A 17,242-nucleotide genomic window follows, 5' to 3' on the forward strand; every position below is an offset into this window, starting at 1 on the left:
GGGAGGTGGACAGCAGAACCCAGAAGGAAGAAGAAGAGTCATTGCAAGGTGGCTACCCTGAAAGGAATGGTGGCATCTGGTTGACAGACACAGAAAGCCTGAGGCAAATTTACAAGAAGAAAACCAGGGAAGCAAATACCCTCGTATCTCTCTCTCTTTCTCTTGCTCTCCTCCTCTGTCTCTTCTCTCTCTTTCTTTCTCTCCTCTCCCTTGTGCGTTCTCTCTCTCTCTCTCTCTCTCTCTCTCTCTCTCTCTCTCTCTCCTCTCTCTCTCTCTCTCCCTCTTCTCTCTCTCTCTCTGCTCCTCGCTCTCTCTCTCTCTCTCCTCTCTCTTCGATCCTCTCGTCTCTCTCTCTCTCTCCCTCCCTCTCCTCTCTCTCCCCTGGGCACCCCTATCGCTTCCCTCCCCTTCTCCTTTGGGGGACCTCATAGACCAACCAAATGCCACAGGGAAGGGAAGGGGGCCAACTTGAGGGAGGAGCAGAGAAAGTGTTTCTGGAGAACTAAGCAGGGGACAACCAGCAGCCCCCAAGATGACCTCCAGCTCATCTTTAAGATCAAAAGCAGCAAATTGCTGACTGTTTTAGAATTGTCACTTTCCCTACTACACTCATCATCAAGTTCAGCATTATGAAGGTCCAATCAAGAGCTATTGTCATTATTTTTAAGTGGAGGTCCAGTTTTTTTATGCTTTAATTTTATCAAACTTCAAACTAAAATTCAGCACTATCCAGTCCAATTACATAGTGTTCAAGTGCTTGAGTCTAAATCCCAACTCAATGACTATGACCTTGGAGACAGTCTTGAACCTCCTGGCACCTCAGTTTCATCATCTGCAAAAAACTAATAGTAACACCTACTTCTTAGAGTTGACATGGGGATTCAATGAGGTGATGCATGTAAGGCACTTCAACAGCACTAATGCAGAGTAAGTCCTAAACTTCAATAAATGTTAGCCATTATGGTTCCAGCAGTCCATCCTCAGCACTCCCCCCCGCCCAGCTCTACACTGCAGCTTACTGCTCTGCTTTCACTTTCAGAAACATGTCATCTTCTCTTGCCGGTAGACCTTCATACATGCTTCTCTCCATCTGCCTGACTAATTCTTATTTAAAAAAAAAAAAAATGACACTTTTCATCTCCATTCATTCCAAAGTCTGACAATACTAAATGCTATCAATGACAGAGAGGCAGTGGGAACCACCATACATTGCTAGTGGAGAATAAATCAGAACAACTACTTTGGACAGCAATTTGGCAACAACTAGCAACGTTGGAGATGTCTGTACCCCACAACTCAGCAGCTATACTCCTAGGAACATAACCTAAAGAAAACTTCACACTTGTACACTGGAAATTTGTATAAGAATTGTCAAAGCATCATAGCTTGTAATAGCAAAACCACTAGGAAAACTTTATTGTCCTTCAACAGGAAAATGGATAAACACATTTATAATCATAATAATATGATCATATGTTAGAATGCTACACCACCATTAAAGTAGCTACTTTTAACAACATGGGTGTTCTAGTTTTGCTAATGCTGTGGAATGCAAAACACCAGAGACGGATTGGCTTTTATCAAAAGGGGGTTTATTTGGCTATACAGTTATAGTCTTAAGCCATAAAGTGTCCAAGGTAAACATCAGTAATCGGGTACCTTCACTGGATGGATGGCCAATGGTGTCCTGAAAACCTCTGTAGCTGAGAAGGCACGTGGCTGGCGTCTGCTCCAAAGTTCTGGTTTCAAAATGGCTTTCTCCCAGGACATTCCTCTCTAGCAAGCTTGTTCCTCTTCAAAACGTCACTCACAGCTGCACTGAGTTTCTTCTCTTCGAGTCAGCACGTTTATATGGCTCCACTGATCAAGGCCCACCCTGAATGGGTGGGGCCATGACTCCATGGAAATATCCCATCAGTTATCATCTACAGTTGTGTGGGGTGCATCTCCATGCAAACAATCTAATCCAAATGTTCCAACTTAATCCCCACTATTATGTCTGCCCCACAAAGAATATGGCTTTTTCTGGGGGACATAATACATTCAAACCGGCACAATGGGTAAATCTCAAAAACATATTGTTGACTAAAAGAAACAAGTTTCAAAGGGAGATGTATGGTTTGATACTACTAGCAAAAAGTTTTAAATCCTGCAAAATATGCTAAACATTGTTTATGGATACATACCTATGTATTAAAAATGTAAAAACATGCATAGGAAGGATAAACATCAAATGCAAGGTAATGGTTACCTTTGGGGAGAGAGGGAAGAAAATTTGGATAGAAGGAATGGAAGTGGGATAGTCTTCACAGGAGGTTCCCACTGCATTTTTTTTAAAGTTCTGAATCAAATTTAATTATAAAATGTTAAGATTCAAAAAAGCTGGGTGGTGGGCACAAAGACATTTGTTGTATTAGTCATAAGTTTAAACAAACCAGAAACAAGGTGAAGAATATGGAAGGTGTGCATAAAAGCCTTTGGCATTCGAGTTCCTTTCCCCTACTCCAAGCAGTCAAGTGAGTAACCCCTTTCCTGCCCTACCTCATCTCAGTTCCACCCTCCTTCTCCATCTCCACCACCAGAGATTGATTTTCTATAGACTCGCCCAGTAGAAGGCAAAGGGGAGGCACAGGGCAAATGGTGGAATTAAGTGGAGGTCGGCTGGGACTCAAGCCTTCTTCCCAGCTCCCTGCACACTCTGGGAACACTGACAACCAAGATTATAATCCCCAAACACACATAGAAGATTCTTTTCTGGAGAAAACAGAATATTGACATTTGTTGGCCCAACAAAATCTGGCACATCATCTTGTGCACCTTTCAGTGAGGTAAAAGAAAATGGATTAATACCTTCAAAAGTATGGGGAAAATTATTTTCACACATGAATTCAATATCCAACCCAAGTGTTAGGGTAGAATTAAGACATTTTCAAATATACAAAGATTCCAACAACATATCCCCTGTATCCCTTTCTTAGGAAGCTACTAGATGAGCTGTTTCAGCAAAACAAAGGAATAAATAAAGAAAGAGGAAGACACAGGATTCAGGAAATTGGCAAAACTAACCCAGAACAGCAATGAAGAAAAATCCCGGAATGACAACCGTGCAGCAAGCCTAGAGAGCAAACAATCCAAATGGAAACAAGAGGAAGGAAGGCTATGGGACAAAGGCTCCAAAGAAAAAGTAGAACTTATGTATTTGAATGTATGGAGATACTATTGCTCGATTTTTTTGAGAGAGTCTTAGAGTATTTGTCGGGGGGAAGCCAACTACAGATATATAGGAAATGAAACAAGTGTGAAAAAAAAAGACAAAAATTAACCCTAGGAAAAATAAAGGACTGCATAAACTAAAAGTTATGGTTGTAGAGCACCTCTTGATTCATCAGTGATCAACATTTGCATACATAATGAACACTGATCATTGGTTTAACCAAATATCGTTACACAATTATATAGGGGGTGGGGTAGAGGAAGCAGAAGTGACAGAGTCAAGTTATCATCTATCTTTGCCAGAAACTGACAGATAATGCTTAAAATTAATAAATCTAGAAATAGTGGAATAAGCATTTATTCAGAAATGTAAATAGCAGGATGAATCTCTAAAAAACTTGATGATATTGCCTCCAAAGAGTGGGCCAGGGAACTGCGTTTTTCATTGCAAGCCTTTTTAGTCCTGTATGTGTGTTTTTAAACTATGTATATGCATTCTTTTAATACAATTAATGTTAAAACATTAGCATATAATTTGGTGGATCCACAGCTCCTGAAGCTTATCCATGTCAGTAAATAAAGAAATCTGTTCCAAATGGGCTATCTGGGCTCTGATTATAGGGGCTTGTTTTTTGGTTGTCTTTTTTTTTTTTTTAAATCCCTCCTCTCTCCGGAGCACTTAGCAGAAAATAAATCACTGCATGTAGGATTCGGTTAAGTTTATTAGCTTCTTCCTGGAGGAGGGAAAATACAAAACAAGTTACACAGGCAGAAGGTGCAGATGCAGTGCAAAGATGAGTTCAGATTCCGTATAACGATAAGTAAAACAGAACTGGAGCAGAGGTACTAGAAGATGAGAGGTTTCAAAGGCGGAGAAAATCACCCGGGGACAGCTCCCGCAGGTGCAGAGATGGAGGCATGACAGGCACCTGGGGAGGCACATGTAAATCGCCTGTTCACCAAGATGACTTCCTGCTCCTTTCCTTCGTAGCCCTTTTAACAATTTGTAATTACATATTTGAGGGTTTATTTAGTCTGTTTCCTTTCCAGACCAAAAGCTCCATGAGGGCAGGACCGTATCTATTTCATTCACCACTGTATCCTCAGCACAGAGCCGGAACCCGCTAAGTATTTGTTAGAGACATGAATGCGGAACGGTACCGCGGGGCAGCTATTAGCGTGGAATGAGGAAGGGACACCGAGAACGTACAAACTGGATGCAAAGAAGCCGGGTGGGAGATGTCAAGGGCGAGTTACTTGTGGGGTCTCAGAAAAGACAAAACCGGAAGGGTGGGGCTGGACCTTTGGAACAAGCGGAACGGAGAATCTGAACAGTGAGGTAGGCCTTGAAGAATGAAAGTTAGGTGGGGCACAAACTTCACTCTACTAGATGTGACAGGAGTCTGCGGGAAAGCAGAGGCAGGCCGATGGCAAGACGCCTGCACATGCGCGGCCTTCACTCCCACCCCGGCGTACCTGCGTACGCGTGCATGAGGAAGGTCGGAGCGGAAATGGCGCCGCGGGGCCGCGCGTCCGGGCGGCGAGCGGAAGTGGGTGTGAGAGCGGAAGTGGCCGGCTAGAGCCGGGGGTTGGGCGGGGACTGGGCTTGTCGGTGAGGCGGCGGCGGCGGCTCGGCAGGCGGGTTCAGGCTTCGGGGGCCAGGTCTGTCGGGTGGGTGGGTGTCTCCACAGTGAGTGCGTGCGCGGGTCAGCGCGCGGGTCTTCCCTTTCCCCTCATCCTGTTCCCTCTCCCCCTCTCCTTTACCTCCTATCCCACCCAGCCCTCCTTCTCAGGGGGCAGCAGGGCCGTTCCCTCTGTCGTTTCCTCCCTTACCCACCCTCGTTTCTCCTTCCCCTGCCCGGGGCAGCCGCCGCCATGATCCTGCTGGAGGTGAACAACCGCATCATCGAGGAGACGCTTGCTCTCAAGTTCGAGAACGCAGCCGCCGGGTGAGCGCGTGGCCGGGGCCCTGGGGGTGGCGAAGGAGCAAAGCTGACCCCCCGCCAGTCCCTAGTGTCGTCTAGGCCCCCCAGACCTGGAGGAGAGGGATGGGGTTCCTGGCAGGGTGTGGGGGCCACCCCGGCCGGGTAGACGTGGGAGGCGATTGGGCGCGGGGGGTGAGGGGCAGAGATGCGTGGGGCGAGGCTCGGAGGAGGGATGCGGAAGCAGTGAGTGGACAGGAGTGTGCCTGCCAAAGGGCAGGAGACCTGTGGGGCAAGAGAGGGCAGTTGGGGTCGGAACTCTCCTTGGAAGATCACTTTGCCCTCTGGAGCCAGGAGGCGACCACTTCCCTCTTTCGTCCCCGTCATTGTTTTCTGAGCCCGAAGAGAACCCGTTTGGGATTGGTTTGGAAGGTGTTTTCAGGGATTCCCAGAACTGGAAGAGGGAAGAATATGCAGGCCCACATCACCGCCACCAGTCTTGCTCCCCACCCCCACCGCCTCCTCCAAAAGTGTAGGAGGGAAGGTTGAAAGCATTTGCTTGCCTCGCACCCATTCTATCTCCCTAGTCAGATCCAGTGTTGCAGCCGGAAAAACGCCATCTCTTCAGCTTTCTTTTCCCTGACCTTACTGTGAGAAGAAACTGGCCATCTTGTTACATGTATTTCTCAAGCAAAGCTAATAGTCCTTCCATCCATACCCCTTCCTTATCTGTCTTCTGAGGTTCTAGTAGTCTTTATCTGGTTGTTTGTCTTTTAAATTCTGATACAAGACCCCTGATTTGTGATTTCTTCTGTGGTAATTCTGGCCCAGTCTATAAAGTTCTTAACCTTTACCGTTGGCCTTTTTAAAGATGAGCTTAGGACATATTTCCAAGGCAGCCTCCTTTGTCAAATGCAAGAATTAATAGTAAAACAACTCCTCCTCCAAAGCTGCTTTGCTTTTCTAACATAAGATTTAAAACATGAGGCCAAGGAATTGGGCTTTGGTTTCTAACTCTTAGTGGCCTGTGGCTAGTCCCTTTGCCTCATTTCCCCATTTGTGAGGATGGGGCTTCACATTTCAGTTTCACAGTTGAGGCAATAAGTGCAAACTGTCTCTGATGAACTGGGAACTAGGTGCAGGAAAGTACGTGCTTGGAGATCCACAGATGGGAGAGGATTGGTACAGGGGAAGTTCTAAGTAGTCATAATGAACCTGTGGTTTGAAGGCAGTAAGGAAAATAGAAAAGGTACTTTTAACCCACTGCTTACATTGAAAATATAATGTGTTCTTTCTCTATTATAAGCCCGCAGATTTTATCTGTAAAACAAAGCATGACTTTCCTTGAAGTAACACATGCAGTAAGCATTACTGTTTGCTGCCAGGGCCTGCTATTGCTTATATTTTAGGTTAACTTCTTGTCTTCAGCCTCTCTTACTAGTTCCTTTGCGTTTTAAATATTCAAGTGAATCAGCCCAGGGTTTTATTTTGGGCAATTGCTGTGTACTTTTTTGAGCACTGTAGCACACAGGAGGAAGTTGAGTTAACTTCTGCATTTTCACAACTGATTTTAATGCATTCTCAAGTCCAGACTAGCAAAGAATGAGACCTGGGTGGCTCCAAGATAAATGTCTGTGTATTTTCAAGTAGAGGCATGCCTTATAGTGTAGGAGTACATTCACATCTATTTGGGTATTAACCACTTCCGACTCCAAAATGTGACAGAACTTTACTTTTTCTTTTTCTTTTAGAAAATCAACTCTTAAAATCAGCAACTAACCATTTCAGAGGGATTAAAGTAGGCCCTCAAGTCAAGAAACCATAAATTAGAACTTGGAGGACATTTGTTACAAAGATATAAATGTAGGGGCTGGGCAAGTTTTGACTTCTTTTCTGGCCCATCTCCCCTTTGAGATGTGACTTTAAATAAGCAGGCTCAAAACTTATTCTGCTGAAAAATCTTTGAAAAGTGACAAGTGATACCAAGCAAATATAACACCCAGCAGAAGCCTGCTTTCAAGTCAAGTGTGAGTTTCCAGGCAGACCAGTAAGGTGAGGCAGCAGTAAAGTAGTTAAGTATCACAGCATGTGCCTGTGCCAGAACTTCCAGCAAAGGATGAATGCAGTGATGATCATAAACATATATGGGATTCCACCAGTCCTCGGCACCAAGGCAGGAGCAGAGAAAAGAGGCCTTTCTAAGAGAGCCTGTTGACAAAATTATAGAGAAGCTAAGGGGAGAGGTAGGGTTGGGTGAGAAATCAGAGAAACATTAAACTGAAGGAGTAGCTTGGGGAAGAAACCCTGGGGATATGAAAGGCTTTGCCAGTGTGGGAATCTGCTGGAAGGGGTCAGCTCCACCCTGCTTACTCTTCTCAGAGCAAATCAAGTGAGGAAATGACTGTTCAAAGCAACCTTTTCCAGAGTGAATCTTCCAGCTCTGCGCTGTCCAGCACAATAGCCACTAGCTACATGTGGCTATTTATGTTTAAGTAAAACTTAATTAAATTAAACTAAAAATTGAGTTCCTCAGTCATGCTAGCCACATCTCTGGTACTCATGGCTGTTTAATTGGTCATTGCAGATGTAGAATATTTCCCTTATTGCAGAAAGTTCAGTTGAACAGCACTGTTCCATCTACTGAAAATGTAAGCAAGAGATGATGTTAAAAATAGTTCTGTGGTATATATATGCAGAATACAGTTGCATTAATTTTCCTTTGGGGTTTGATATTTTTTTAATGATGCCTCTTAGATCATCCTGCTGGGTCTTCTTGCCTGTGGATCCTACCGACAGTCTCAGTTTTCTTCTGGGTAAAGTACATCTGTCATCTAACCTGTTCAAGTGAATACATTTGGTCCTGATTACTTTTTAATTTGGAGGCAGTTCACACAAAGCCTAAGATTCATTCTAAACAAATTGCTTTTTGTTTTATCCCACCACACAGTCCTGGGAAAGTGGTTTATTGAAACAATCCTTACATCCTCACAAAATGATAATCATTGATAAATTGTCTTCCCGACAGTATTCAAACTAAAAGGATGCAACTGATTAAAAAGTTATACCTAACATTGCACATAGCCTCATGTTCAGGTCTTAACAATAGTGCCTTCTCATTTAGGAATTCTTACCCAGATCCCCAATTAAACCACAAATAATATGGCAAATTAATTTAATTCTTTGGTTACTGTGCACACTGAGAACCTTTTCAGCCTCAGAAGCTAGGCCTGTCAACTTAGCTAGAATCTGGAGACCAAAATTGAGGAAATGCTATCAGATGAGAATTGCTGTTGATTTTAAGTGCATGCTGGCTCCTTGCCACAGCCTGTGCATATTATGGGGAGCTGTGGTTCGCTGAGGGGGAGTGAAGCTCAGTAAGCAAGCAGTGCCAGTTGGGGTAGGCGAGGACTGTGGGAGGAATTTGAGAACAGAATAAATTAAATCTTGCTGATACCTTGTTCTCATTCCCAAGTATGCTGCATCTGTCCTCAGAGAGACAGACTGGTTTGAAGTGATTTCAAATTAGGACATTGATTGAGCATTTAGAAGAAATGGGGTGTAGTGGCTGACTTGCTAAGATGATCTGAATGGTCTTTTTACAGGTCATTATAGTTACACACTGCTGCTTGTCTTCCAGCCTCCTTGGGATCAGTTTAGGGGTGAAGCCCCAGAGCTACACTCCGCCAAACTGACAGCAGGGTCTATAATTTTCCCAGTATCCTCATTTTATATATAGGCAGCTCAGTAAATGTTTCTTGAAGGAATGAATGAAGCCAGGTATAATGATTCTTGGTTTCTGTAGGAACTTATCACTTTTCTGACATTGTGTGACTCACCTTTTACTTCTCTTCTCCATATTTTGAGATATGACTTAGCAGAGAGTAGGACCACCTCTTATCTAATGTAGTTCATTTTTGCAGGCTTTGCTCAGGAAGAACGATGGGAGCTTTGTAGAGGATTTAAAGGAGAGTGATCAGAAATCTTTATAGTGAGAAGAATTCAATAATTCCTCTAATTCAGCTCGTGGAAGGGATAATTAGAAGAGGGATAAATCCCCAAGTGAAGAATTGGATCCTAGAATACGTTCGGGAATAAAAACTCCAAGGTCCTTAGTGAGAAAACAGCCTTAGATCATGCATTTGCCAGGAGTTCTTTATTGACTGATAAGTGAGATTCCAGAAACTTCCTTAGAAAAAGGGAGAAGAAAATTTTTTCTAAGAGATTTTAAGAATTACTCTTGAAACCCATCTGAATGAATTGAATATGTTTTCATGTCTTGGACTATCCAGTCAGTAACCCTGAGGACTTATCCAGCTGGCTTGTTCTAGGATTCCAGACATTACAACAGTCTGACATTACTAGGAGTTCTATTTCTCCTTGTACTGCTAATCAGTTCCTGATTCTGGGAGTTAACACCATCCAACAACCTCTCCGAACCACGGCTTCAAAATCTGATGAAAAGAAACACTAATTATCAATCACCTTATGAGCCACACACTGTGCTATATACTTTAACGTGGTTTCATTTAATTTCAAAATGTGCCTGTGTAACAGTTCCCATTTATTATTGAGAAAACTAGGACTTGGGTGTTTTGGGAAGAGAGTAAACATTTGATGGGTAACTACTTTGTATGAAGCACTGTACTGGGCACTCTTCATTTATGTTTCCTGACCTTGTTTATGGTACAGCACACACAGAACATGAAAATGTTTGTATGGCACATTCTGGCAAATGGTCAAGCCCAGAGACCCTGCCACTTGGCTACCCTCAGGGCTAAGAGGCTCATAATCACAGCATATTTGTAACATACTCAGGAGACAGCAGTTGGCAAACTACTATAAATATCTCATTTAGTCTTCACAACAACCTTGTGAGGTAGGTGTTTTTTATCTCCATTTTATACAAGAGGAAACTGAGGTTCAGTGACATTTGAGTAAAATTGCCTGTGGTTACATACCCAGTAAGTGACAGAACTTGAGTCGAACAGTCAAGACTGAAGACTTGCTTTTTCTGTGATTAAATTCACCCCCAGCATCTGAAATTTTAGCAGATGACAGAAGAGTAAATAATTTAACCATTTTTCTTTGGGGTCTGAGGTATACTTCCCCCCAGACCAATCTTAATCCCCTCTATCTGTACAATTTTAAACCACAGAAATAACACATCTAGTCTTAGATTTGAGAAGTGGTCCTGTTTGGTTTATTTCAAGCTCAGTACAGTCTCATGTTGGAGCTCAGAGTTCTCAGTCCTCTGACTCCCACATGACTTCTAATGAAGTCTCCTTTGGCCTAATGCTCTCCTCAGCAGCCTTTCTCCTCTAAAACCTTTTGTGCAGCCATAAATTGTAAGCTAAAATATTAATGCCTGTAGTTTGACAAATATTCATCAGTCAGGCAACAAACCACTTGGTATAGATCTTAGCAACTTCTCTCGCTGGGGATCTGTGCTCAGGGAACTCTATGGCTTAGAGAAATTGAAAATTTCAGAGAACCAAAATGTTTACAGCTTGGAACACTAAAGTTATTTATAGTTGATTTTTCCCAGGTCTGTTGATGAAGCATTGAAGAGGGAGAGTGATCAGGTGGTTGGCTGAATTAAAACCTAAAGGTTAAAACAAAAAACCCAGCCACATACAAAGCAATGGAGTATATACTTTTATAAATTTCCACCCTGATACAGCCGGCATTTCCCAGGAAAATGTGCTAAAGTGTTTCTTCCCATTGTGCGTTGTCTTACTGTTTCCTTCAACAGGGCCATAGATGGATGTTTCTACTTCTTCCATCTTTGCTCTTGTTTTCTAGAGGTGAGGAATAGTCATTGGCCATCCATTGCCTTTGTTTCCTGGCTACAGTTTCAAAATGGAAGCTCAGCAATTTAAATATTCAGTCCAGTTCTTTTCATTGCATTCTGAACTCTCTGCCTCCCAGTAAACCCACTTGATTCTTAGAGAACCCAAAGTGCTTTTCCTAAATCACATATGGATGGTTTTGAAGCAGGGTAGGACTTTGTGTGTGATTCATAGAGACTGATATTTCAGTAAGATTAGCATATGTTTAATAGAAGCCACTTTAATTGAAGGGTACTGTTTAGCCTCTGCATCAGCTTTTTAACAGCCATAAACTTCGTTATATATTCTGTTATTTCCCAGCAACTCTAGAGGGCAGCTCAGTCTTGGTTCTTTTTTATAAGTGAGGGAGCAGAGATAGTATAAAAGATAGGCACCTGATTGTGGGGTCTTGAGCAAGTTAGTTCAAGAATAAATATGAAAATTTGTATATCTTGTCTGCTACCCATAATACAAAGTGGAATCACTTTTGAGTTATACGTAGCTGGTAAAGTAGTAGAGTCTTCATTTGTTTCCTGCCACTGGGCTTTGAGGAAAAGGAGGGAAAGCATGTAAAGTAGCTTTTCACTAGGGGTTAATTAACTATTATTGTTTATAACTAGGATGTATGTCATAACTTCTAGGTAATAGTTCACAGCATTTATCAAATAGAAGTCCCTGTGCTGGGAATCATACAGAAAGTATTAAGCAGCCATTGCCTTCTCCAGGATAAGTGTTTTCAGGTCTGCTTTCTTGTTTTATCTTCAGCAGTTCTCTGAGGTAGGTGAGATCACTTGTGTTTTCCCATTTTATGTATGAGTAGGTGAGAAAACAATGGCTTAAGTTTATTAATTAACTTGTTTCAAAACATGTACCTGATGAAAAAGCTAAAGTTTGAAAACAGGTGTCTGACTGTTCTCCTCAGTGTTATTTTCAGGGTTATTTTGTGCTACACTTCCCATGCAAGTACAGAGCTGGAATTAAAATATATATATATATATATACACACACACACACATATATGTATAGAATAGAACCAGCTAGAAGAGGGCTTCATGAAGGAAAGAGGTAAATACATTGCTGATGTAAAAGAAGAGGGAGAGATGTGGAGGGACTTAATCAAGGTACTTTGAAATGGAATTTAACTTACTGTTTTGTTTGTTTATGACCTGAAATCATCCTTTCACTTTTTAGTAAATTAAAACCATTCTACATTGTATTAAACAGTTTTCCTTTTGAATGTATTGCCCCATCACCACTATACCTTGGAGGAGGCATTGACCAAAAAGGTGGCATTTTGTGGTTCATATATACAAACATGTGTATATAATGTTCAGGAATTCAGAATTGAAGGTGAGCACCAACCACAGCCAGAGATTCCAAAGCAGCTGAAAAACAAAAGCTATAGATATCCTGCTTCTTTTTTTATCCTCCGTTTTCAGCATGTACAAAGGTTCAAGTGCATGAGAAAATGAATTGTTTACTTGAATTGGCAATAAACTTGATATTTGTACAGAGTGATCTGATCCTGATAAACCTCAGGAGCCTTTCCAAGTCCCCTTGAAGGCAAGAAGCAATAAGGTTATCTTAACTAAGGTAGTTTGTTTTGTTTTGTTTTGTAGAAACAAACCAGAAGCAGTAGAAGTAACATTTGCAGGTAAGTATTAATAGCTCAACCCTGTTAAGAAAAGGCACAATATAAAAAATAGAAAACAAAATTGTCCCTAAAATAAGCTTTGACATTTTGATTACTGTCCCTTTGTTCTCAAGTCTTTTTGAGGTCCTTCTCTTAGATGATCATTTCATGTATTTAATCCATTGATGACCAACATTGGAATTTAGTGAGCTATGTAGTTTCCTGCTGATATCTTAGAAGTTTGGGTTTAATTTTGTGGTACCGATGAAGGTTTTGTGCTTTGATTTTTTTTTTTTTTTTTTAATTTGTCAAATGTATTATTATCTTCAGGTAGCCATCGTCTTAGTTTGCCTGGCACTAGAATAGTAGGGAAATATGAAAATGCTAGAGATTTGCTTATCATGTCAGCTAGAGGTGTTACTGCTTTCTCTTCTCTAAAGAATTAGGTGTTGAAGCTTCTCACTTGCTGTGTGACCTTTGAGGAGTTACACAATCACCTTTTGTAAATTGAAGGTATTTGGTTAGATGATCTTAGAAGAATTTACAGCTCTGAAATACTGTGACTTGGAGTTCAGGCACCCTACCCCCCTCCCTTCCTACTAAGCAGCAAGACCAGATCTCCTCTTGTAACTCATACCAGCTCCCTAAGTTATGGCCCTCAGCATCTAGTTTCAGGAAATAAACAGGGTAAGTCCCCTGAGTATTGTAGGAAGAGAGGAATCAAAGAGAGGGGAGGCCTAGGGAGTAGAAGAGACTTAAAAGATAAGCAAATACAGTGTGTGGACCTTGTTCGGATCCTAATTCAAATAAAACAACAGTATTAAAAAATTTTTGGAGATAATAGGGAATATTTGAACACTTGACTGGTTGTTTTATATTAAGAAACTGTTAAATATTTTTAGGCATGATGTTGGTATTGTGGTTATGTTAAAAAAAAGCAGTTGTCTGTTCTTCTGGTGATTCATTTTGAAGTATTTGTGGTTGAAATAATGTAATGTCTGGGATTTGCTTCAAAATAAATTATTGGAGGAAGGGGTCATGTCTTGAGTAAAACAAGGTTGACCATGTATTGATAATTGTTGACACCTCACAATGGGTAGGGGATTTCATTATACTGTTCTTTCTACTTTTATACATGTTTAAAATGCATCACCATAAAAGTAAGAATAGCTTTGTGATTTTAGAAAAGAGCAAAGAGATTGGTATTCAGCAATTCTAACCCAGTGTTTCTGCTGATATTCCACATAGATTTAACATAAATGCCATTTTACTTACATACCTTCTTGTAAAGGGGATTTTCTTGTGGCCTGCAGCAAGGTTGGTACTTAGATACGTAATTCCCCATTTCTAGGTTAAGTAGTCTTATTTGCTTTCCTCACAGATTTTGATGGGGTCCTCTATCATATTTCAAATCCTAATGGAGACAAAACAAAAGTGATGGTCAGTATTTCTTTGAAATTCTATAAGGAACTTCAGGCACATGGTGCTGACGAGGTGAGTTCCACATCATTTCCTTAGGACTCTTGTTTTCTCCTTGCCTTTTGTTAGCAGCTTGCTACTTGTAGAAGTCCCATGGCACTGAATCATCTCCACCTTCTTCATTATACTGACCATGGCACTGTCCAGTTTGGACTGCCTGCCCACCTCACCAGGGGTTCTTGACTGCGTTTCCCATAATGAAAAAAAAAAAGGATGCTTCCTAGAAAAGCTTTTTATTCTGGAGAATTTATTGCTTGCGTTTCATTCTGGAGAAGTAAAGATATTTTACACCCAAGCATAATAACTTTATCAAGATCGTAAAGGAATATGCTTGCCCTTTTTTTTTTTTCAAATTATATACGCTATCAGGATTTTATACAATAAAAATAAAAACTGCCTTCCTTCACCAAAAAGGTAGCAAAGAATACTTTTCCTTGACAGTACAAAAATAGCTCTTGTAAGAATGAGTTCCATTCTATTTCTGTAAAATTGTCAAGGCAGGTATATAGCTTTTAGCCTGCTTAAATTTTATAATCTTAGTTTCTTGTTCTGGAAGTTGAGATACAACTCTGCCCTTTAAAATTTTAAATTTAATGTTTTTTTAGAGCTGGCCTTTATAGTATCTCTTCTGCCTCTAACTACCTTGGCGTATATAAGAAGGGATGTTCAGACGTTGCGAAACTCTGGGCGGCCATGCCCTGTTCACTGGCTTCTTCTGATAGCTAAAGTAGTAGGTTTGGTTCCTGTTGAACTATACTTGCTCTAGGGAGAACCATTTATGGAAGAAAAAAAACGCTGTTACACCAGTATGCGCACGTTATGGTTGGGTCTCAGAGCAGGAAGTATGACTCAGTTCCTGAATCAGTTTTCAAATATTTTAGTTTTAACAAACTAGGTTCTCCTTAATCTGTTGAATGAAGGAAGCTACAACCATTTCTATTATTTTTCTTTCTGAATAAAAGTAGTAGCCTTTGAATTATTTAAAATTTATGTAATAAAAAGGGCATTTGTTAAGAGAGATGACTAAAAGTGCAACAATTTTTGAGTATAAAAACTAAAATTGATGTTAATTAACCAAACAAAATACTAAGAGCCATAGGTGGTCACTTCCTTTAGTTATTCAAATACAATTAATTTTCCCCATAACGTAAGTTAAAAGGAAGAAGAAAAGTTTAGAGAAATTGGATTCAGGTTACTTTACCTGAAAAAGAAAAGCTTCAAAAGAGGACCTAATCATATAAAGCATATGAAATCTCCTTATATGAAAGATGGTGGCTAAAGAACAAGAGAAAACAAAGACAAGAGAAAACAAGTGGCTATGACAACCCTGCTTTAGATTAGCTACAAGATAACTATCTGAAGACAACTGTTTGAACAGACAACTGAAAAATTGTGTAATTGTTCTCTCTCTAAAGGTTTAGGTGTAATAATAGTAATCGTTGGAAGGGAAAGGAAGTATTGAGCTAAAGTTCTTAAGTCTCCTTTCCATTCTGTGCTTTTCTTACAATAAACACCAGAACACGTGGCTATTCTTGTAGCTACCACCAGGGTCAAAGAGCCAACAACCCCACCCACTGGAGTGGGTGGAGTAAGGAACATTCACAGTGTTGGAACAGAGTGCACAGTAAATGACTCCGTTAAACAGTGACCAGCCTGTGATAGCCACAGGAAGCTTGTTTCTTTGTCACAAGCTTTCTTTAAAAACAGAAACCCTCTGCTGTTAGGGTGGGAAGGTCTGCTGATGATTAGCGATAGGTTACCCTCTCTCCTGGTGTCAATTTGGGAAAGGAGGTGCAGATTGGAAAATGAATCATGGTTAAAAGCACAAGTGAAGTAAACAGGGAAGCGTTGGCTGGTTTTGTCCAGGGGAGGGAGCAGAGGAGTCAAATATGGTACAAATTTGGCTCTAAGATCCTCTTAGATCTCAGAATATTAATTTAGTAACCTTGGCATTTAACTAGATCTTAGCGGCTATGGTTTTTCCCATGTTTGATTTCCCCTTCCTTAAAGGACCAGTAGTTCCCTTAGAGTACAGACGTGTGGCTCAGAGGCAAATGCTGGTTAAAATTACTGCAGGATATACATGCTATTTTTTCCCCCAAAACTCAAGAAGTGGTATGTGGGACATTTGAAGGTCAAATCTATGTGCTACTAACAAACTATGTGACCTTGAGCCCCTCCCTCCAGTTCCTCTTCTGTAGAAGAGATTCCTCAAGGGTGGCTAGATGCTCACCAAATAGGAACTACACATGGCATTACTTATCCTTTGCCTTTGTATCAACAAGTACGATCAGTGATTCATGCTTTGAGGCCCATTCTATTATCCTAGTTTTACAGATTGAGAATTTCTTGCAACTGTAGGAAAAATGGTTAAATAAATATGTGCTGTATTAAGAAAATTTTGTTCAGCGGACTATCTGCAGCCATTCCAAAGGATATTTGAGAATGCGGAGAAAAAAATTCACCATGTAATGATTTTTTCAAATAGAGTATAAAATATATGATTTGCTCCTGTGGTTTTTTTGTTTGTTTTTTTAATACATAGAGAGTACATTGAAAATAAAATTTGAAGTAAAACATCAGTATTCACTCATGTATTGCATGTCCCTGTATGTAGCTATTGCCCCAGGCCCTGAGAACACTGCTGTGGACAAGTCAGGAGTCTCTGCTCATGTGGAGCTGGGCTCTGGTGCTTCCCTGCCTTCACCATGGTTTTCTCTAGCTAATGAAATTATTTAAAATAAGTATGTATAACTCCTATGATTAAAACAAAAATCTGCAGTTTTGTTCACTTTTAATGGTAACTTGTCATAAATTATTGAGTTTTTTTGGGGGGTGGGGGGTTCTAGCATCCCAGAAACGCTAGAGGATTATTAGTGTGTTAGGATTATTAGGAGATAGGATTACAAATTGACTGGATGCCTCCAAACAAAACCCTGAGCCTGGTACCACTACTGAGTTTTAATATTGGCCTCAGTTTCATCTTGTAAAATAGTGACGACACCCTCCTTCGCTAACTTAATGAGATTTAATAATAAGCCATGTCAGTATTTTGCCTCTTAAACATGTAAAGATTACTAAGCACCAAAAAGGGTTATTAGATTAATTAGTGACTTTACTATTTACTTTGTTTCTCTCTCCAAATAGCTGCCGTTCTACTGCTTAAT

General features: G+C 40.8%; 1 protein-coding gene across 1 annotated transcript in view; it reads left to right on the forward strand.

Moving 5' to 3' along the window:
• The first annotated feature begins 4,779 nt into the window (after positions 1–4,779).
• ARPC2 (actin related protein 2/3 complex subunit 2) overlaps positions 4,780–17,242 on the forward strand; it is a 28,937-nt gene continuing 16,474 nt past the window's right edge. The window contains exons 1-4 of the mRNA XM_037848916.1: positions 4,780–4,875; positions 5,081–5,162; positions 12,583–12,617; positions 13,978–14,090. Coding sequence (XP_037704844.1) covers positions 5,089–5,162; positions 12,583–12,617; positions 13,978–14,090 — 222 coding nt within the window. The 5' untranslated portion in view covers positions 4,780–4,875; positions 5,081–5,088. The remainder of the gene's footprint in view (positions 4,876–5,080; positions 5,163–12,582; positions 12,618–13,977; positions 14,091–17,242) is intronic.

The sequence above is a fragment of the Choloepus didactylus genome, chromosome 9 (genome assembly GCF_015220235.1).
Source record: "Choloepus didactylus isolate mChoDid1 chromosome 9, mChoDid1.pri, whole genome shotgun sequence".
NCBI classification, from domain to species: Eukaryota; Metazoa; Chordata; class Mammalia; order Pilosa; family Megalonychidae; genus Choloepus; species Choloepus didactylus.